The following is a 23231-nucleotide window of genomic DNA, read 5'->3' as shown; positions in this document are numbered from 1 at the left end:
GCATCATGAATGTCTGAACCAAATGGCATGGCAATCATTCTAATAGTTGTTGAGATATTTCATTCTGGACCTAACTGACAAACAGACCCACAGACCAACATTGCCATCTCTGGGGACATACTTGGGTAATAACAATGCATCTTGATAATAAAAAAAATGACAATATGACGTACAAACCTTCATCACTGGTGTGTGCTTCAGTTCCATTGTCAGCCTCGTCAATAGTTCCAGGTTCACTGTGTGGGCTGTCACTGTGGGATCAAATGAAAAGGGAAAAGTCACCGCTGTGTAGACATTGGAACATTACAAATATTTGTTTTATGAGCATTACATAAAACACCTTCCTCTGAACCAAAACAACTGTTTGCAAACCGGCAATACTCACCAGTACTCCTCCCCACCAGTCATGCACTTTTCATACACTGGGCCGTCCAGCTCACGTTGATTAGGAAAGATGAGTTCATTGTGGATGATGATGGTCTTGACAACCTCGTTAACATGGGCCTGGCACGCTACAGGATCCTGTCCATCAGGAATGGGCATCAGGGTTGGACCAAAGCAGATAGCCAAATTGTATGGATCCATCATGTTCTCATCACTGTACTGGGAGAGACTGAGGGACGGGACAGGTAAGCATTGTGTGTTTAAAGATGTAAGCAACCTTTAAAAACATCAGGTAACATAACAACTGTCAGTATAAGTGGTTGTCCAGTAATGTTTTTTTGTGCTAGGACTTCCTTTTTGTTTACTTTGGGGGATACATTATGTCATAAATCATTAGAATGGTTATTACCATACTAAACCTGCACTACCTTGGTTTTTGGCCACTTGGGAACAGTGGAAGCTGTAAAACCAATACTGACATATTATCTTCTTTTAAGTTCATATGACAAAATGTGAATAAATAGCAACTTTATACATCCAGCAGGTCAGAAGCAACATTATAATTTTTTTGGAGTCATGTTGCTGCCTGGTGAATGTAAGAAAGATATGTCTCTATGGCTGCTAAATAATCCACTATGTTCACCAACTAGCTGCTACATTTGTTAGTTAGTTGGTTAATTAGTCTTTAAAGAGGTTTTACAATGAAAACCACTGCTTACTACAACCACAATTAAGACTGAACTAGAATAGAAAAGCTTCAAAAACAAAAGATTGAGCTGAAAGATTATATAAAGCTACCTAGAACTGAGGGGAACTGGGTGTGATCATTTCTGTTGAGTAATCAATATTTATGACCCTCTTCGCATACTACAAACAATTTGAAATTGCATATAATTGCTCTCATACAGAGTCAGAGTCTGGCTTCAACTTAATACAGTTTTAAGATACAGTATTACATACTCCCTTGCACAGCTTAGTTCGACATTTGCTTGAGAAGCACCCTGATCCGCCACCCCTCAAACAAATTGACTTATGCCACAACCCACTCTGGATAGCTAAATCATTCAGTGGTACAAGAGGAAGTCATAATCAGTCCTTGCACAGTATCAACAAGCTGAGGCTAACTAGTGAAACCACAACTGGAATAGCTCCAACATTGAAGGGGGTATAGAAGAGCAGAATAAAACCAGGGGTATCCAATCTAACAATTTGTTCTGCAGGCAAACCCAGTAATATTAATTACTGGGTTAATTAATATCATCCCTTATAAGAGGACAGGCATTCAGCCAGGCATGAGTTTCCGAGACCACAAATAACTCCTAAAACACTGCAAACAGATGTAGCAATAAATAGGAGGTGGGATTTGTTTCAATCCTTTCTTTTTACTTGACTGTAACTCATTTGTGTTTGTTCAACATGGATTTTCCCCATCAGAATCAAATTTACATGTGAGTTAAGTTCAATATTACTTAATTGATGTTTGTGCAAAGAATAAACTCATCTCTATATGCTTGTCTGTGTACACCAGGGCATGTGGCTTATAATGCAATCCGAATCAGTGCAAACTCACTGATTCAGAAAAGCAAAAAGGTATCTCATGACGATGATGATGGGGCGAGAAAGAGTCACAGTAATCTGCTGAATGTGATGCGCTCTCTCAGCTCCAGACTCCAGTTCTGAAACACAAAGGACAGACAAAGACAAGTGTAACAACAGTGGTTTACACCGCAATAAACAAGATAAATATAGCTTTTAAACTTTTATATACATATGGACACCAGGCTTTTTATACACAGTTCCACTGAAATATAATATATACCGGACCCTAGCGAGGAGCATTGATCAAAGTGAGCAAAAGGCAGAAGAGATTCTTAAAAATGTTATTTGACACTTTAAGAGATGCTCCCTTCTGCCGTTCACCAGACTTCTAAGGCACACTGAGTGATCAAACTATTACTGTAGAAACAGCGGGGAAATTATTCTGCGGTGAACTTGCACGCGGCAGACTGATGTGGCCCACACTCCCCTCTTCTCTACTGGCTCTCTGTTTAACATCAGGCCGAGAGCCCTGGTGTTGAGATTGATTCCATATGCTGCAGTGCATGCCTTTCTCTTCTTCAGTAAAGCTGATTATCTAAGAAACTACAAGGTAGGTGTGTTTTCTTTTTTCTATCCAACTAGTTCACTCGTGACTGCAGTGGCTTTTGTGTTGTGCGTAACTCACTGATGGTAGAGATGAAGTCCAGGAAGCGCTCCTTTGGGAAAATGGGGTTCTCCAGTCCTCTAAAGTACAGCTTCAGCACCCCTGCCACTGAATTGATATCATGCTCATTCTGGTCATCAATCAAGGGATCCTCTCCTGATTAAGAGATGGGTTTATCCTGTTAGTATTTGTGACATTAAAAGAGGGACTAAAATATCATCTGTCTTGGACTCACCTCTCTCAAACGAGTTCTTAATGTCATTGACTTCCACCTGTGATCCCGGCACGCGAAAGATGCCTTGCTGCTGCAAGCCTGAAAGAAATACAACCCAGGATTTAAAGTTTCAGAGTTACGCTAGCTACCATTATCACCAAACCCCAGTGCCAGCTTCATGAATGCCCATTGGAAACACATAACCCAGAACAGGAAATGTAATCTAGTCATAAAGGGAGATGCGTATTTTTCCATGAAAGGGCCCCTCAGTGAGGCTGCAACATATGGTTTCAGTTAGAGGGCTTCTAATCAGTTTTCTGAAGTTTCATTGGGTCCAGATCCAGAGGAAAGGCCTGCAAGCTACAGCAATGGGCTGAAGACAGATGTGAAGGTAGACAGGGAGGAGTTATAAGCACGGGTAGGTATGGGGGTGGGGGCTGAACTGACTAAACCAAGACCAATGGGACTTTCAAAACTCTCTGTGTGTGATCTATTGTTATGAGCTTGTCAAATCACTGGCAGGCAACTGAGCGCCTCAGAGACTTGAGGTGCAGAGCAGAGCAGGTCAGTACCTGCGGCTATTTGTGGAAATAGATCGCCTTGTCCAACAGCTGCTGTCACTTCTTATGGGCTGAAGGAGTTTTCGAAGGACTTCATAATTTGCTTGCTTTTTCTGCCCTTTCTCTCAGACAGATTAGTCACGACAACATGATGTGAGCCTTACCGTATAGATTGATGTGTCGGATACAGCTTTCAACAACAAGTGGGATTGGTTGACCTGAATCCTAAAAAAAACAATGTGATAAATTAATAAATACAGACAAGGCAAAACAAAAAATAGCAAACAATAAACACATTATGTATACAGCACCATTATTAATAATTAACTGTTACTTCAATGTCTTAATAAATAAATAAAGATGATCTTATCCATACGCTTAAATAATGAATATCCTGTTCTTGTGCATATTAATTAAAGACTTGCAAGACAAGAAGTCCATTTCATCACAAAACGAATGCCACATAAAAAAAGACACTGTTATTAAAACATGATCAGTTGTGGAAACTAGCAGCATGCAAGTGTAGCCCCGAGCAGTAGCCAGTCAATTTCTACTATTGGTCTAAAAGTTTAGTGCCCTTGTGACCTGAACTATAGTCTCCAGCAACAGATACCTGAACGCGGGTACGGGCATTCCTTCTTCCTCTGGGACAGAAAGCAGCAAAGCACAGAGTAGCAGAGGAAGAGAGGGCAGAGAAGCACAAAGTTAGAAAAGCTTGGATGACGAATCACCCTTCTGGAGGTTAAAGAAGGCTAAGCACAAGGACTGGCAATATGAAAGCTACAGAGATGCAGTGAAGGGTTGGGTGCAGTTAGGGACAAAGCAGATTCACTGCTGTCTCCTGCCTCTCAATCGTAGAAAGAGTGGGTTTAAAAATAAAGCCAGAGATGGTAAATTGTTCTGGAGCGGAATAAAGAGACAGCTGACTGCCGTTCTGTCTGCACCGGTAGAACCACAGAAGGGAGAAGGAGGATTAGAGGTTAGACAGAGGCGTTATATCACGATCAAGGGCAGCTGGAAGAGGGAGGAACAGAAGGCCAAAGTGAGGAAGAGAATGAGAGTGAAGGCTCTCGCTGCCTTCCCCTCCTGCTCCACAGGGGCCGCTCAGTCATACACCACCAGAGGTACCTTGATGAAGCTTTCCATATTGCCGTTAAACAGCTTATGGTTATACAGGGAGCGTGGCCTAGGCTTCCGCATTTTCTGTGGTTTAGGGGGAAGGGTGGGGGGCCTGTGAAATAATGGACAAACGATACAAAACACCATGTTCTGTGAAAACTGTGGAAACAAACATGAAGGTTCAAAAGCAGGTATGAACGAAAAAGCAGTTGCAGTAAAAAAAACAACATCTGTTTCAGTAAAGTAAAGTTAAAAAAGAAGATTTATTTTTTTAAGTTGAGAAAAACCCAAAGTGAGGTATTTCATTAAAGAGGTCTTTAATCACTGACACGATACAAGTTAGCCTTTTAATTAGGGTGTGTTGTACAAAACCCTCGGTGTGGATCTTTAAACAAAACAAGTAAAACACTTCTTGACTTACTAAAAATACAGCACAGATTAATGAACATGATTATCAGGGCCAATCAGATCACTAACAAGTTCAGTGAGTTGCATCTGAAAGTTATTTGGATATATATGACAATCCTTTTTTAAATAAACCGCAAAAGCAATATGTTGTATATGCAAGTAGATGTGTAATTTCTTGAGAATATTTTTGCTAAAAGCAAATGCATCATGGCCGAAAGGCAAAGGACATCATACCTTGTTGTTCCACACTCAGCCCTTTCCCCTGCGGAAACAAAAAACACAAAAGGGACGTGTCAAATCTTTGTGGTACATATTATACAGACTCCAGTGTCCACCATCACTGAAGGGTTTGATGAGATACAACATGACTATTGAGGGAGAGATGAATGGAGCAGTGCGTACTCCATTCAGAAACAAGCCATTGAGCAGTGGTCGCTGAAACCACAGGGGACCCAGAGGACCTTGTGGGGTTATAGGCCCCTCGCAGGGCAAAGAAAAGGGGGTGGCGGCTGCAGTGTGTATATTATGTTGGGGATGTCTGTGCTGGTTCACTGAACCTATTGTTATAGTTTTTCAACAACACACGCATATGTACTAGGCATATGCATTGAGAAAACATGCAACGTTATCATTAAACCCAGCTATATTGTTTTTGACTAATTTAAGAATATGTCCAAATGTATGTCTCTACTGATAACACACATCAGTCAAATTAAAGATTAACCAGATTTTTTTTATGAACTGAGATTGTGTCTTTGTCTGCCAGTGACTGGATTTTCAACTGGAAGACAGTTCATGTACAAAACCCCCCAAAAAGCATTATTTCTTTTCTCCATCTAACAATGGACAGACAGAGCAAAGGCTAACCCATTTCTCAACATATCATTCTAGCAGATGGACAGGGTCTCTGGAGCATTCATGTGAAGAAACAACAGCAAATTTCCCAGACACCATTCCTCTGAGTGATAGCCTCTGTCTACCTCTGACCAACCAACCTCAAAATTACAGACTTTCTCAAGCATGAGCCAAAAAGTCTCAGTCGATTTTCCCCTAAATTCATTCAAAAAGTGTCAGAGTCCCTCATTGATAGAGGGATATGTATTATATAAACATAAAAGGAGACGCATACAAATCAGATTCACTGAACAAGTATCTGGGAAACAAGGGCTGGCAGATATCCTAGCACCATCTTGTCTGGTGCCAGTGCTCGACATAATGTTTTTATTAATACATGCAGCAAGATGTAAACGCCATGTGGCACTCACCAGTCTCATCTTGTTCCCTCTGTCATGCTCACAAACAACCACGCACATACGCAAACACGCTATTTTGGGCGTAAAGCAACGGGCTAATGAGCAGGACGCACCCCTGATTGATCACCTGAATAATTAAACATGGGTGGTACCTGGAGACGCCATATGCCACGTTCATACACTCTCTCAGCTGCCCCACCGTGGACATACAAACGGCTCTGTCCAGAGAGTGATACAAACTATAATGTGAGTGTTTATGAGTGCACAAGCAGGCAGCTGATAATTTGCCACAGAGGACTTTTGGATGTCCTGAAAACTCGAAGTAAAGACATGAATGAATAAATCCAAGGTGTGAAATGAGGAGATATTCATGTGTGTTGCAAGGCCTCAGCTGTGCCTGATGCCCTTTTCTATGAGGTGAAACTCTGATGCAGGAGCAGCTGTAGAAATGGGCCTCAGTCTGGTCCCGCTGATTGATTGGGCGTAAACTGTTCACGGCTGAGGTGACAAGGGGACCCCTGGGGAAGGGAGGGGCTGAGGAAAGCCTTTCTCCTACAGCCTGGAAATGGAAACCCTCCCTGCTGCTTCACCATATAGAGACTAACCAGATAATGCTTTAACCAATGGAGATAAGTAGAATGGGCAATGGATCCTTCAAAGTAGACATAGTCAGCGTTTAGTGTCTTTTACTTGAATACCAGCTCTCATTCCTTCCTGCTTCCCTAAAAAATGGTTGTCTTTGTAGACTCCTATACTTCATTCCCTGTTGCTTATTAGATAAGACCAGCAGCAGTATAACCCGAGGCAGAGATTTTACAGAGCTGTGGCGGGATTTTCTGAGTCACAGATGAAGACAGACGAAAATAATCGACTCCTTACCTTCGCCCAGTGTCTGCTTCAGTAAGTCATGCTTGGCCTGCAGCTTAATGATGAGGTTACTGCCATTCAGGAACTCCTTGAATTTCTACACACAGAGAGATTAAGGCAACAATGACTGCGCAGCAGCACTAATCCAGTGTTACATGAGCCCAGTCAAATGATTCAGTGTGGCTCAAATCAGCATAAATGCAATCTGTTCTAGTTTAATTTAATTAATATTTGCAGAGCATGTGGAAATGTTGACTGATGGCTTGATTTTGAAAAGCAGAGCAACGTTGGCTTTTCTTAGCAGGCCAGTATAGCCCTTCACATTTTGGAAGGATAGACAGATCAAAAGTGACAAGAACTCACTGAGAAGTAAAACATTTCAGTCTCCTGTTGGTTCGCCCTCCTCTTGGCTACATTCAGCTTGCTCATGTAGAACTCGGAGGCCACGGACTTAATAGACTCAGTGGAGCGGCTGTGGTGAAAGGCATCCGACATGTCAAAGTCCTCTACTGTCAGCATGTCCTGCAGCGTTTGCATGGTGGCATCCAAGGTCTTTCTCACCTGCACAGATGAGGGGAAATAGAACGGAATCAAGATGACAAATGAAGCATCATATCATACTCATATTTCTCATATTTTACTTTTTTTTCCCCAGGCCTTGATGGAACCAAAGTAACTGATGAGATTTCCAAGGGCAAGAGATAGTTATTTACAGGACTAGCATATTTATATCAAAGACAAATTGACCCCTGAAGAATAAATGTTCCTTGAATTACATCGTGCAGCATTGAAATATCAGTCCAGAGGCAGGCATACATCAGACTAAGACAGGAAAATGAAGAGTGTCTGGCAAAGAAACAAATGATATGTGTAAATTACTGAAGGAGGCTTTTTGTTTAGGGCTGAGATTGATAACGCTAATTTCCAGTAATGGCAGAGCTCGTCCATTATCCTCTATAGTACAAGACACAGGGAGACAGGGAAGAGGCAGAGCCATTGGCACAGGAGTCTAACAGGCCCTGGTTATTATAACCTCAATTTGCACATTTGTGTTTGTGGCACTTAATGGGAAAGTCCTCTCTTTGTCACAAAATAGACAATTTCATATAGAACATCATAGAAAACATAACACTCGTGCTGTGACAATCTTAATACATTCTCGCCTCCTGCAGAGAAAGGGTCATTGGAGTGTAATTGCAATGAGAACAGATGGTGATGTGGCCCTCCTACTTGGCTCCAGGGTAAATGAGACAGGGCTTTCTGTCTTTGGGGGGTGGGGCTGAAGGTGGTGGTGGAGGGGTTGCTGGACAGACACAGGCCCATCATAAATCCTCACCTCCTCATTCTCAATCTTTAGTGTAGCTAAGCGGGACTGCAGTTGGTGGTAGCGCATCAGGAGCTCAGTCTGGACAGGCTGCTGGGCGCTCACCTGGCACACCTGAGGAGGCAAAGGAGGACACATGTGTTACAACAGACAAAAGAGATCCATCTGAAGGTTAAATAATTACTTTGTAAAAAAAAAAAAAGTAAGTGACCTCAATGTCAAGTGAAAAATAAATCTGCAGCATTTTGAGCATCTCACCTCATCTCCCATGTGTGGCAGGTACTCAAAGCGCATTGGAGGACAGAACACCTGGTTATGCATATCCATTATCTTGTGCTTGTCACTGCGGGAATCCAGGTTGTCCACTGCATTCTCTATGATATCCAGTCCCTCGTGGCGCGATGTCTCCAAGTTATATTCGGCAGATAAGTAGGTCCTGAGGGTTCGTGCCAAGCTAGCATGATAGCCCAGGTCACAGCACTGGGGAGATAAAATGTCTGATAAACATCCTTTAAATGTAGTAGTAGATAGAGTTGCAAAATAGAGTGAAATAAATAAGATGAATTCAACACAAGGCTGAAAAACAGTGTTTTAAGTTACATCTGTCACCACACACAACATTGATGTTGTGATGTACTGACCACACCCTGGAGAACACTTCTACATCACTGCTGCAGCAACATGGCAAGTTAAAGTTATTTTTGAACTGGTGTTACCTTGCTCTTTAATTTGACAAATATATTTATCAGGGAATATGGATGAATGTGCGAGTTTCAGTAAAGTTGGTTAGTTTGAGGACCTTCTAGCATGTTCAGACCTATTTAATGGACTAAATCCCACATTGCATCCTGCTAGGGGTTACCATTCAGAATCACAGAATTTTAGAAGCTAGCACCGGACACCAGGGATAATTACAGAGTCTTATCATACAGAGTTGGATGAAGTAACCTAATTAAGCAGAGGATGGTAGTGAGGCGGTTCAGAGGGAGCTTGGGGCAGCTGACAGCTCGGTGAATCACTATCACTATGTAAACACTCTTTAACACTCTTTAGCACTGAGGAAGTACTCTTTCTACTTTGGTGCACAAGCTTAATTTCCACCACTCAGTCAAAGTTGCTCAATAGATTAAAGACTAAAGGGGGGAAATTAGCTTCTTTTTAAAAAAGCAAACTGAGTGAGAACACATGCATATATGCAGCAGCAGCCTGAAGGAAGCAGATTATCGGGGAAGGAAGATTAGATACACTCTTTAATCGCAACACTGTTGAGCACACACTTCCATGTGTTTTATATCTTTCCCATTAGAGCTATGCAAACATATTGAAGGTGAATACTGCATATTAACATTCATATATGTATTTCATATGCCACTCATTTCATTTTAAATATGTTCATGTGTACATACGCTGCATTTTATTCGTTTGCTTAAGGTCTACTCAAGTTTTTCCCCACAGCAACAATACCGCACACATTTACTTTAAAATGCTTACATTTCAACTTGATCGAATGTGATCACTAAAATAAATGTATGTAATGTGCAAAACCACCATGAACTGAATTATAGTTTGTTTGTCTTTTGTACTGTATGCTGCAACTTACTAATTAGATTTCTCTATGGAGGTAGTTAAACTTATCTTCCAAGTGCTCATTTAAAGACATAACAATGCCGACACCACTGCCCAACCTCACTCTTCACAGCATTCATTATTTCTAGGCAGCGTAGAATAAACTCATCTTGTTGTTCAGAATTACTCTGCAACAGTTTAAAGTCACTGATGCTAACTGACAAAGCTGACTTCTTGCTGCGTGAGCATCTGGTTTGATGTGTGGTGTGCAGTTACTCTGACTTGACAAACGGACCCTTCTTCCTCCCCTGCCTCGCTTGTGGCAGCCAAACCAGTCAAGCTCACAATCCCATACCCTGCAGCTCAGCAGGATTTGGGATGACATGGACATTTCAGTTTCAAGAAACTGGGTCCATGAAAGAGGCAGGGATGGGCATAAATCGGGTTCTGATTATGTCAAGCTCACCATCACTGCAATTGTTTAAAATAATGTAATGCTTGTTATATTATAGAAATCTCATCTTATCACGCCTGACCTGGAAAATGTACTATCACTGTGACTAATGTAGTGCCGTATGGTAGTCTGGCCTCAAGCTAAAATGTGAAAACCAGGCCATTAACACAGAGAAAATCACCGGCACATTGAAGGGCTGACAGGTAACATCAGTGTTAGAGATCTTAATTCTTTATTCAAGTTGTTTGTTTGGTCCCAACAGCCACAAAGCCCAAATTCACTGCCATGTTTCACTTCAATTCAACAACGTAGGCTTTTATAAGACTACAAACTGCAATAACTAACAGCATTATAGTTCTGAAACCCAAACCTGAAGATCAAGACAAAATCTGGCAACACGTCTATGACATTATAAACATACTTATAATGCATTATAAACATACTTATAATAAGTTAGAATATGCATATAGCACTCTATACTCATAACAATAATTATAACAAATTATAAAGAATTTCCGAATGTCCTATGAGGTCAAGTATCATAATACTTAATAATTGCTGGTCATTGACAATTTATTTTTTAGCAAGGATCATAGTGTTCCTATTGTTGCAATACATTATAATATTATAATTGATTATAATCACTATAATGAATTATAATGTGATTATATGTTACTCTAAGGGGTCATATTATGCTTTAAGTAAAGTGAAAGAAATATATGAGGAACAGCACAAAATAAGTTTTAAAATGGTTTCTTTGAGGCAAACAATTATCACTTATAATCACATTATAATGCATTATAACAGTGATTATAATTTGACAAAGAAATGATTATTGATAATGAGATTAGAAAGCAAATAAAGTCTCAAAGTCACACAAATCCTGACGTGTTCACATCTAAAAGAAATAGATACAGAATATTTTTGAAAGGTTTGGTCTAAAATGTTCAATAAAGGCTTCCTTATCTCAATGTTTGTCTCTTTGTCTGGAGGGTGACTGGTAGCAGGTCACCTGGGGCTGAAAGCCCAGTGCCAACCACATTAACTGCATTCATGCCTGCATAAACACAGCCTCTGCTCACTGGCTAACTTTGATCTTCATCATCTTTCAACCGTTAGTGGTTCGCTGAACAAAGTCAGGCATTTTAAATTGCTAATTACACTTTCCAGCAGTGCTCCTAGTTCATAATTTGAATAAAAGTGGCTTAATATGAAAAATGCTTATGTAGGTTTTGTGGACATGCAAAATGGGGATATTATTGTAGGCTGTAATGAAGAGAATATTATAGTATTAGTTAGAAAGCCTGCTCTCGCTACTCTGACCAATTAAAGGGGACACCACATAAAGACAGACAATAGACGGTAGAGAGACAGTCGGCATCTGTCTTGCATCATGTCTTTTACTTCGTGTTCGACCCAGCAAAGCTCCCAAAAGCAGCATCAATGAAAACAAAAGAATGAGGACAACACTGACGAAGTTCCTTGAGATAATCAGTCAAAAAATATCCTTCTGTAGCTGCGTAATACTGCAGAATGCTAAACTAATACTCATGTCAACAGAAATCAGTTACCAGCATAACAGTGTTAAGTTTGTTGTGCAGAAATTACTAATGATGGCAAATACATTCACTGGGGCCAACATAGCAGCTTGAAAACAAACAGCTAACAGGAGAGTGAATGAGACTCAGGAACAGATGGTGAGAATAGCGACAGTGCGGCAGTGTTAAATCAACATCAGAAATCCCAGCTGAGAGATATAAACAAACACATGTGCCTGGTGCATACTTACATCAATCATATCAGAGACGTCATGGATGTAATATTTTGCCACAACTGCATTTGTTGCTGTCAGGTTCAACAAATAGTCATTCCGGGCTTTTGTGCATTTCAGCTTATTCTCTGAGTACTTGGCTTGCCTCTGGGGAGGAGAGAAGAGACAGAGCAGATGAGGAAAAAAAACATCAGTGCAGGGAAATGAAGAAATAGGGAGGGTTCAGTGTGTGCTCAGGCAGCGGCAGCTTTGGGACCAGGCTTTGGAAAAGGTATAAATGGCATGGAAAGTTTGGAGATTCAGGCTGTAGAGAAACTGCTTCTAGATAGTAACATGTGAAGTGTCACAACCAGGCTTTAGTCGTTATTCTGTCTCTAAACACTAGTAGCAGAGGTTATAGAGATATGTAGCATCAAAGCAACAGTCTGAACTTTTTCACTTTCAGACAGAAATTTAGATGAGAAGATTGAGTCTGTATAGTAAATATGAAGCCGTAGCCAGCAGTGGGTTAGCTTAGCTTAGCATGAACACTAGAAATAGGGGGAAGCAGCGAGGCTGGCACTGTCCAAAAGTAACCAGCATCTATAAAATTCACTAAAGTACACAGTTTATCCCATGATTTATATATCTGTACCAAAAAAAGTTAAGCAGGTTTTGATACCTTTGGACAGAACCACGCTCATTCCTCCCTTTTTCCAGTCTTTACGCTAAGCTAAGCTAACTGGCTGCTGGTTTCATATTTACCACACAGACAAGAAAGGGTATAATTGTTCTCATCTAACTCCCAGCAAGAAAGTGTGTAGTTCCCAAAATGTAAAATCATTCCTTCAAATAGAACATGTAAAGTATTTACACAAACTTGTTCAAGTTTAACTTGATAGGTAATCTGTGGGCCTGTATCTCCAGTGTTAATTCAGATAAATAGATGCAATTATACTAGGTTCTAAAGAATATGAACAAAATAACGACATTTTCCATCAAGTGACATTTGTACTGAAAAATCTAAACACATTGCTTTTGCAAACTTGTGCTTGTGAAGTAGTTTCACTCTCGTGTTTGAAACAACACAAAGGCATCATAATTCACCAAGCAGAGACATTTCGCCCATTATTTGAATAGTTTGTTTGTTAATTTCACTGTACATGAACATTTTCCTTCCAATTTCACAAAGCCATTATAATGCAACATTTCTGCAGTGGGTTAGAGGAGAAGAGATTAACTTGTGTGTTGTCTTCTTCTTCGTCTAACCTGTTAGCAGCCAGAGTAATGAGACAAAAGCTTAGAAACAAGCAGGGGAAAAACTCATTGACATGCTGTGTTATAAATAGTGTTCAGTTCCCAAGCCAAGCAGAATCTCTGAGAATACCAGCCTGAGGAGGGAGAGACGCTGTCATCCTGACAGCCTTTTGATTTCTCGCTCCTGAGAGATAATGGGAGTTTCATTTGCGAGTAGAAATTCCAGAAGAAGATCCCAAATAAAAAATGCATGGGTGCTTCTAAAGTAGACGGTGCTCCAGAGACCGCCAGCCCTCAACTGCTAGCAGAGAAGATTTTATACAAAGAAGCAATCTGCATAAGATGGAAAGTGAGTCGGGTTGTTGGCAGGGAGTACTGCTGTTTGCTCAGTGAGTAGCTGGCAGCAGACCTACAGTGTTCCTCTGAGACTCCCTGACATGATACTGCTGCCTGTCGGCTGGTCTATCCATCTCACTTACTCTCTCCATGTGAACCCAACAAATCGTGCTGGTACTCCATTTACTTCAAACCTCCTCATTCAGCTTTGAGGAGAAGTTGATGAACCTGCAATAACTGTGTATATTACACAACATCACTTCCACGTATCATTTGTGGTCGGTATGGTGAACTTGTTGGCAAAACCTCCCGCAGACAGATCAGACAGATCAGATTTCTGACCACCTGGCGGATATAAGTAAAATGTGAATTCTCCTATTAGCTGTGTTTTTTGTCTTTACTAACAACTGAGGCACTTAATGTGCCACTGTGTTCAGCAGATGATCGCTAACTTTGTCTGTTTGTCTGAGGGTACATGCAGAATAAGTTAATCAATACAGCTGCCTGCTGTGACTAAAAATGACGTTATGAGATAGGTGAGGGTTGACCAAAACAAAAACAATAGGCTAAGAAACTACGAAGCTCTGAGAGGAACTGGAGGTTTCAGTGTAAATTATTTGTGGGTTCCTCACTATGAGCGACCTATTTCACACTGAACATAGCAAGTACATGCATTGCTATTATAAAAATACTGATTTTAGCATCTTTTAATGTCGCTGCTGGCCTAAATACCCAACTGATGGTTTGGGATTTGAAGCTGAATGGCCCTATATAAATCAACATGTACAACACTATCCATCCTTACTCACCTTCTCTTTCATCTTCTCAATTTTCCTGACGAAGCCGCGTCTTGGTTGGCGGTCCTCGTGACGTAGGAGGTTGACGTTGAGATCTCCGGACTTGCTGAACTGCTTCTCCTCTTGCTTCTCAGCATCCTTCAACTTGCTCTCTGCACTGATGCTCTCAGTGTGGTACATGTGGTATGTTTTCATCACCTGCAGCAGGAGCATGACAGATATTCAAAACAGCTGCAGCAATACGGTGATTAATTTAGTCGATTAACAGAACATTATTTACGAACTATTTGATAATTGCTTAATTGTTTTAAACAATTTCAAATGTTTTCTGGTTTCTGTACCTCAAATGTGAGGATTTGTTGCTATTCTTTGTCAGATTTTTTTTTTTAAATATCACAATATTAATCAAACAGGAAAATAATTGTTATAGTCATATATACAATCATACATAGTGAGTAGACCAATGCTCTCTGCAGTGATGTAGAAGTTGTTGTATGACATCTACAGTATTTCTAGTTAGCCAGCCATAAATATGTAGTAGCAGCCACTGCTGGTAATTGTAATGATATAATGCCCAGACTGAGAGAGATAGATGGTTCAACAAGTTCTTTGCAGAACAAACAAAAAAGCATTATGCGTTTGTGCTTGTATACTCTTCACACACAACAATCAGCACCTGTACACTTACTTACAACAGCATTAGTGTTGTGTTGATACTGTCAAATTCCCTCCAATGATTCAACCAATATTACAGAGATAAAAAGGGAAGATCACAGTTTGCAAGGCCCTCTGTCTCATTTCCTCCCAAAATCTAGTCTAATGTGAGTTTTTTTTATGGAAGCCTGGTGGATCAATTTGGGAGTCAATGCAGTGGCAACCCAGATGTCACTACATGTGGATAATTTCAAGTGAATCCAAGGGCTCTGGGTTGTGTGTGGTTTGGCCTTGGCTGTCAAATCTTCAACTCACTCCCTCACCCTCTCCTTGCCGTGGCTTTTATCAGCCTTATCACCTCGACAGTAACTCTTCATCACCCCACACTTGTTCATTTCTATCTCTTTTGAGCAGCAGTGACAGCATTGTTCTCTGCAGTTACCTCTTCACTTTGATCTCTACTTAGACACTCAAACATGTGACACTCAGACACCCCGCACCACACAACAACGTGGCAATGACAAGACCGTAGTGACAGAAAACCCTCGTTAGACAAGACGGAAGTATCCTGCGTCTTTTAACTCGTCCCAGATGCTCATTGGGAGTGTCTCTCCTCTTGGAAGCCCATTTTTAAGCCTCATAAAGGAACGTCCAGATGTGAACGTCTCAGGATGTTAGACTGTCAACATGAACAGTAATTTTTTGTTTCCTGTGATCAAGTAAGTAATGCTCACTTGGTGCTAAACTAAAGCAGTAGGGTTCCTTTTATCTCTACGAGAACTACTCATCAAATCACATGTTTTCCGTTGGCTCACTTGCAACTATAATGAACCACTGACCTCCAACCCTATGATAGTAATATTTACCAGTGCTGCAACTTCAACTTCAACGACTCTATTTATTCCCCTTCTGTGAGTAAATAGCACTCCTCTCCAGGCAGTGCATGAATTCTTATAAAAACAAGAACAACAGAGTGACAACAAGCTGCAGGGAAAACACCTAAAAGTAAAATAAATAGATAGAATAAAAGCCACTAGTCTATTCTCAGTGACAAAACTTGACTTTGATGTTGTTACTCCCCAAAGACAGAAACTAGGCTCACACACTGTTTCTCCCCGGGCGGTAAAACCGTTTCCTTTCAAATTCCTCTGAAAACTTACTACATTTCCATGCAGCCAACTTTGAACCATCTGACTACAGGACCTGCAGCTAAAGACACAAACTCATTTGCAGAAAGACTGAGCTTCAGCTGTGTCTACAGGAGGTGTGTGTTTAGTTGAGTCCTCTGACGACAGCCATCGGCCATTTCACTCCTGCAGTCTCTGAGCTGGTGAAACAACCCCAACAGGAAGAGAATGGCTGGAGTTTTCATGAATGCAAGGTAAAAAGTAGATACTGTTTTTCAACATACATCAAAATATTCTAGGCATTTAGGCCCCTGACTAACCACAACGTCCTTGGTTCCAGTCAGAGGACTGGGGAGCTTTGTTGCAATTCATTCCTTCTTTATCTCCCGTTACAATATTCTCCTCTCTGACCACGTCAAAACATCGACTGTGAAGAGTGAAAACAGGCTCTTAACAATATCATGGAAAAATGATGATAAGTGTCGTAAAAGTCTAACCAAAAAATCAAGGTTACTGTTTGCAAAAAGACAAGGAGATGCTACAAATCTTCTCCAAGAGGCTCTTAATAAATAAAGAATATGTTTGGTCTTATCTTTTTTCCCAATAATTATACAGCAGCTATGATATTTTAATATGTATTTTTTTCAGCACTACCAAGCAGTGAGTAAATGTTGTTAAATCCTGCTGAGAAAACAATGACTGAACTACAAAGGCATAAATGAATGGAAGCAGCACCCAGGTCTGAGCGAGATATTGTCAATGTTGTCAACAAAAGAATGACCGTGTATTAGACTGAAGAGCAGACATCAGGCACAAGGTGGCCGAGCAGAGAGATAAGATAAGTTTTATCGATCCGAGTGGGGATATTAAGTCAGTGCGGCAGGAAATTAAAACGAGCTAAAGCAAAGAAAATTTCACAGAGACAGGTTGCTGAGAGCAGGAAGTGACCGGCTCCTTGTACATCCTGGCTTCTGCTACAATTTCTCATTTCAGGTTTGGTATAGATGACAAGTAACCAGAATGACAACAAGTTCTTCACTCTCAGTACTCATGCTGCAGTGTCATACTTTAAGCAATATTTGAACAATAGCTACAGCCCACAGTCCTACCTCTCACTGAGCAGGCAGGGATCCAAATGGGAATTTCAGTTTTATTTCAGTAAAATTTGTTTTGTTGGCAGCCAGTAAAAACTGTTTGAAAACAGCACAAGGCCATCACTATGTGGCAACGCTACTGATTTAGCTATTTCTGTACAATCAAATACTAACAAGGGTGCAGTCATGAAAAACAGACTTTACTTAAAAAGAGCATTACTGCTGCCTGAGGGGCATTTGTGAAATAACTTCTATGCCAGCCTGTGTATTGTCAAGCCTCCGACCCACAGCGCTGTGGTGGAAGCTTAATGGCCACTACAGTTACCTCTCAGGTAAATTAGCTCTGTCAGCACTGTTGCACTGTTTGTGCTGTTAAAACCATTAACTGCTCAGCCATCCCCATATTGGGAGTCGTGTGGAGGCAATCCCTTAATCAATGATTGACACCTTTACAGAAAGGAAAGAATTAAGAAGAAATACCAGAACAAGGAACTACCTTCAAATATGGTCATGATGCAATGGATAGAGTGATAAAGCAATTAATTAGGGGAAAGTATGTGTTTGTTGTCCAACATTAAATCTTTAATTTTATAGGAAAGGATATTTGTGTTGTTGCAATACAATAATCAATTCGCTGCGAAGGTTCACATAACTCCCACAATCCTCATGTTCAGAAAGAACGAGGCAATGCGTCAACATTTTGATTTAAAATGTTCTGCCAGACTGCGACTGAGGCCAAGTAGAACATGAGAAGAAAAACCATCTGAGTTTTATCATGCAGCAGTGTCCTTAGCCGGAGAAAGTAGAATGGGGGAAACCGAAACCAAAAAGTATAAAGATATAAATAATGATATGTTTCCATGTTTTTCAATGAACCTGAAATACACTGGAAACCAATCTGGTAATGGCTGACAGGTATAACCTTTTGCACAAATAATTGCATTTTAGTCTTTTTAAAAGTGTTTGCCAATTACACAGTGCTTTGAAAATGCAAATTAATGTAATGAACAAGTATGCACTTTTGATTATCACTTGCTCTCCACAACGGTGATCTATTGCAGCATCAAAATGTACAGATGGCAAGATCAGGGAGGGTTGCCAGCACTGTCCTTTGATAGTTTGACTTTCATCACATTGCACAGATGAATAAGTCATCTATATAAGGCAGCTCTGCCACCTCTTCTGTTTCACCGCAGGGGGCAGAAGATTGCTGAAGTTGCCTGGAGCTTGTCCAGGCTTGTGGGCACTATGCCTCCCTCAATAATAGTGCAACACCAGTACAGTATGTCATAATCCCTGACATATGTTCATCTATCTGCAGAGTTTCCTTCAGGGAATCCCATTATTAACGATTCAGTTCTTCAGTTCTTACCAATTTTCATAAAATGAATGTAATACAACTGTGAATGGTCGAAGAAATGGTCAAGATAAACAAATTGCTCCACAATGTTGATTAGAAAAATTAACTTACTTAACTTGTGTTATCTGACAGTGTTGTAACAACATGGTCTAATTTGTTGACAGCCCGTTTAAATACATCTGAGAAAATGTGGTATGGAAGACATACTGCCTGAAAACCAAACAGGTTATATACTTGGCTATAAAGTATCACAGGACACATCCATCCATGCATCCATTCAGCACTTTTTTTGTACATTTAAATGTATGGGAAGCAGCTGCAGGATGCCCAAGAGTTGGATGCTGACAAAAAAGGAAAGAAAAAACAAGACAGTTTGGGCTCCGCAGAAGCTGAGAGAAAAAATAATTTGCTTTTTTGGAGAAGTGAATAATATGAACTACATTTTTCTCAACTGGCAAATCGAAATGAGGCAAAAGACCGTTTCTGTTCAACAATAACAAAGAAAAAGAGAACATACTGTACCAGAAGAGAAACTGTTCATTACTGTCACTGACTATTCAAAGAGAAAAGCAAAGCGGTGACATTCGATACAACAAAGCAACTGAGTTGGAACAGGTTACCTAAAGTGAATGAGTGAGTCCATTGTTATGGAAACAAGATATGCAATATGCTTATTATTTCTTCTCAAACACTCTTTTCCTCTCAATTACAAAAATGATGCAGACAGTCTAACAAATTATACAGTCATGTATTATGACAGGCAGGCATTTCACAGAGACAACCGGGGATGTGACCTCTAAAGAGGACCAGAGCTGAGGGAACCAACAGATGTGAAAGTGATTGAAGCTCAGGAACTGTATGACTAAGAGAGAAACATTGTGCTCCATCAAGTCATCATTTCACAACAGCCCCTTTAATCTCTCACTTATCATCATCATAAATCATCATCATCAACATCAGCAGCATCATCAGCATCATAACCACATTTGTGCTAAGGTAGAGAATAACACAAATTAGCTTCATTAGCTTCTCCCCTCAGTATAATGCAATATAATTCAACAGCACCACAAATTGCATCCTCCAAAATTACTTTGAGGTTGGATAAATACTTTGGGGAAAAAATGTATGACCTTCATGAAGGTACTGTAAGATGTATGTTGTGTCATTACATGTAACTGCCTTAGTTTTAGCGAGCTGTATCTATTAAAATGGCAACTGAGAGTATATTATGCATAGGTGGGCTGACGGCAGTCATGTTAAGCCTCAGTTTTAGGTCGCACGGACATTATCTGATGTGGAATTGTGACGAGAAAACGTTCGGATCTTTTATATTCCGTGCAGGAAAGCATGCGTAGTTCAAAATGTACAAAAGAAGAAAGCAAGGTAATAACAGTTAAATGAAAAGGAGAGAACATGAAATAAAATGTCAGAAGGCCAGAGAGACTGGAAAAATAACTGGATGAGCTCAGAGATGAGATAAGGTGTGAGGCATCGATCAGGATCAGACACTGTGTATTACTTACAGTGTAGAGTTCATTCGTCACCTTCACCAGCTCCTCGTGCATCTGGATCCCAATGTCCTTGCTCTGAAACAAACAATCCGAAATAACAGAGGTGAGACAAACAATAATGTTGGAGCCTTCAGCTGGGACCTGTTGGTCGGTTATGCTGAGTCAGTAAGTATCTTGACAGCTACTGAATGGATTGCCACTGAATTTGGGACAAATTCAAGGACATCAGAGGATGAATCCTAATGACTCCCTGATTTGTTCCTCAAGCACCACTGACAGGTTCGAATTTCCACTTGTGCAACACTTGAGTTTGAGAAACAATTCCCCTGAAGAGACACTTCAATGCTCATCAAAAGATCAATTTAGGCCTTTCTCTTTCCAACAATCTGGATTTCTGGCACGTTATGAGTATTACAACCCTAAACGTCCTGACTGAGAATAGTTGTTTTCATTTGTCATTAATGTTAATTTTTAAGTATGATTAATTGAATTAAAATGTTATCTAAAGTTTTAAACTAAAATCACATTCATTTTCCCACTTCCCTTAATTTCACCAGCTCTTTCTTCCAGTCAGAAATTAAACAGGCTGGATGACGACATTAATGAAAAGTATTAATCAGTATTAATTAAATGAATACTGAGGCTGACAAATCTATTGTACAGTGTACACGAATCACAGTGTTCTTGTGCTTTGAATGTATTAGTAGTACTTCCTATGTGCAAATTGACTTGATACACTTACTTCTTGTTCAATAGCCAAGACGAGCAATGCCACATGCACGTTCAATTTCCTGTGATTGTTGCACTTTAAAGTGAGTTTGTACATGTGTGAAGTGTGTCAAGGCGTGACAACAATTGGTTGACATCCTCTGACAGAGACAAACACTATGGTCTACTGATGTTTTACTGTGCTCTACAAAGTTGAATACGAATCGATAATGTATCAAGAGTAAGAACAAGATATATTTCCAGTTTCATATCGCATTTAAATAGTGAAGAGTTTGCTTGAGCCATCATCTCTTTCTGCCGCCGATTTAATATGTTTTATATGGAAGAAACGTTCAGGGATTTAGTGAAAACCTCATGAAGACACACTTATTTCTTCACACAGCTTTATACACACATGCAGCTGAAGGTGCAAAGAAGGTGAGACAATGCAACAGTAGCAGAATGTTTCAGTGTGATGATCTGACACATTCTGAAAAACAGAAGAAACACCTCTAACTCTAACTTCACAGAGTTATGGGAAGTTGTGATGTTTGAGGAAGGTCGATACAAAAACCAACATCGTCAGTACGATCACAAATAGGATGCTGTTTTGGTAACTCATGTGACTATATTTTGTCTTCTATTACATTTATATTTGTCATTTAATGTGTCTTTTTTTTTTACAAATATTTGTATTGTTGTCTTTTCCACAATGCACAAACAAACACAAGACAGAACAGAACAAAACAAAACAAGGCACACAAAAATAACATATAGGCATTTCAGATAGCGATATCAATGGCATGATCTTTTTTTGTTAGGCGTTGCTGACTGTTCCTCAACAGAGAACCAACAAAATAACAGTAGAGGGTGACAGATGTGCATATGCACAGATAGATACATATTCTACCCCACAAATGCTCCCACATTCCTTAAATGTGACCAGTGAGAGAAGACATAAAAGAGATTTAATGTGTCTTTAATGTTACCATTTCGTGGTACGATCATGAAACTCACCATTTACATCACAACATTTGGGGTTTCTGCTTCAGTTTGTTTTGGTAAGTTTGATTGAGTGGATATTTACTGTTTAGGTTTTCTTTTATCTATTTCGTTTTAGGATTGCCAAGGGACCAAAATCTGTGTAACACGATGATTAGCTTGCTAGCTATCCTGCTAACCCTAGCTACATAAAACATAAAATAAAACCAACTTTAGGTAAGTTTAATGGTTTAAATTGAACGTTTGGGACACCACTAGCAAGCAGCTAGGACTACATTCTAGTATCACTTACTCTCCAGAACACTGATCTATTGTAGCATCCAAATGTATGGCAAGATCACGAAGATCTAGTCATTAGTCATTAAGTGTGATGTCTACAACATCTACTATATGTGCCTGTCAGTGGGTCGTCACTGCTGTAAATAAATTGGCTTTTGTTTTGTTCTGCCTGCCTGAACGCTACAGTAGGCGAATACACGCAGCAGAGAAGAACGGATGCTAAAATGTTGAAAAACGCTGTAGTACTATAAACAACACATTTTCTGGACTGCTGTTAGCATGCTAACCAGGCTACTTACCGCAGTTAATGTTACCTTTACAATTCTACTCACGTAATTTCCTGTACCCCTTGCTATTTGCCACACTGCACTATGAGTTTAAATGCAGAGCCCTATTAAAGAGATGAACTTTAGACAAACAAGCCACGTAAGAACCAACGTTTTGATTTTGAATGCTAGCAAGTAATTGCAATACATTTCAGAGGATTCAAACTACAATCTTTCACAAAGTCGGGTTGCTATAATTAGTAAGATTTTGTAATCTAAAACACACTGCATTTAGCAAAACAAAGGTCAATAGCTGATGCCTCGAATGCTGCATACTAAAGTGTGTCATGTGCTTTTAAATACAGGTAATAATGTTTAAAATAGTGCAAAACGTTCTGTGCTCTCTACCTTTCTTAGAGGCAGACTCATTAATACTGGTGCATCATAGTGACTCAGCAAGCATACTTGTCATTTCACATATGAATCATTATGAGTTTCATTTCCTGTCAGATCAATATAACAATGAATAACTGTGTTGAAAGAAAACCAATACAATTAGGGACAGGGCAAGTATTTATGCAATTCACTGACCGACCTACCCCACACACACACACACACACACACACACACACACGCGCCCAACCTATCCCCAAGTTAACATGTTTGTTCACACCCTAATCGGCTAACAGTGCTTGAAAGAACTTGCTTCTGGTGAGTCAGAAACAAAACTAATCATCA

The 23231-nt window shown here is 40.1% G+C and overlaps 1 protein-coding gene across 1 annotated transcript in view; it reads right to left on the bottom strand.

Moving 5' to 3' along the window:
• Positions 1 to 23231, bottom strand: part of srgap3 (SLIT-ROBO Rho GTPase activating protein 3) — a gene marked incomplete at both ends in the record, with an annotated part of 50516 nt that overhangs the window by 4321 nt on the left and 22964 nt on the right. Inside the window, 15 exons of the mRNA XM_079218078.1 lie at positions 178 to 251; positions 386 to 613; positions 1955 to 2060; positions 2609 to 2743; positions 2823 to 2900; positions 3526 to 3586; positions 4490 to 4592; positions 5123 to 5150; positions 7021 to 7105; positions 7372 to 7569; positions 8345 to 8446; positions 8591 to 8812; positions 12142 to 12270; positions 14505 to 14690; positions 20251 to 20313. Of these exons, the coding sequence (XP_079074204.1) occupies positions 178 to 251; positions 386 to 613; positions 1955 to 2060; positions 2609 to 2743; positions 2823 to 2900; positions 3526 to 3586; positions 4490 to 4592; positions 5123 to 5150; positions 7021 to 7105; positions 7372 to 7569; positions 8345 to 8446; positions 8591 to 8812; positions 12142 to 12270; positions 14505 to 14690; positions 20251 to 20313 (1798 nt within the window). The remainder of the gene's footprint in view (positions 1 to 177; positions 252 to 385; positions 614 to 1954; positions 2061 to 2608; positions 2744 to 2822; positions 2901 to 3525; positions 3587 to 4489; positions 4593 to 5122; positions 5151 to 7020; positions 7106 to 7371; positions 7570 to 8344; positions 8447 to 8590; positions 8813 to 12141; positions 12271 to 14504; positions 14691 to 20250; positions 20314 to 23231) is intronic.

Source organism: Taurulus bubalis (genome assembly GCF_910589615.1).
Source record: "Taurulus bubalis genome assembly, chromosome: 5".
Taxonomy (NCBI): Eukaryota; Metazoa; Chordata; class Actinopteri; order Perciformes; family Cottidae; genus Taurulus; species Taurulus bubalis.
Note: the sequence above shows the minus strand (reverse complement) of the source record. Positions and strands in the feature narration are given on the sequence as shown.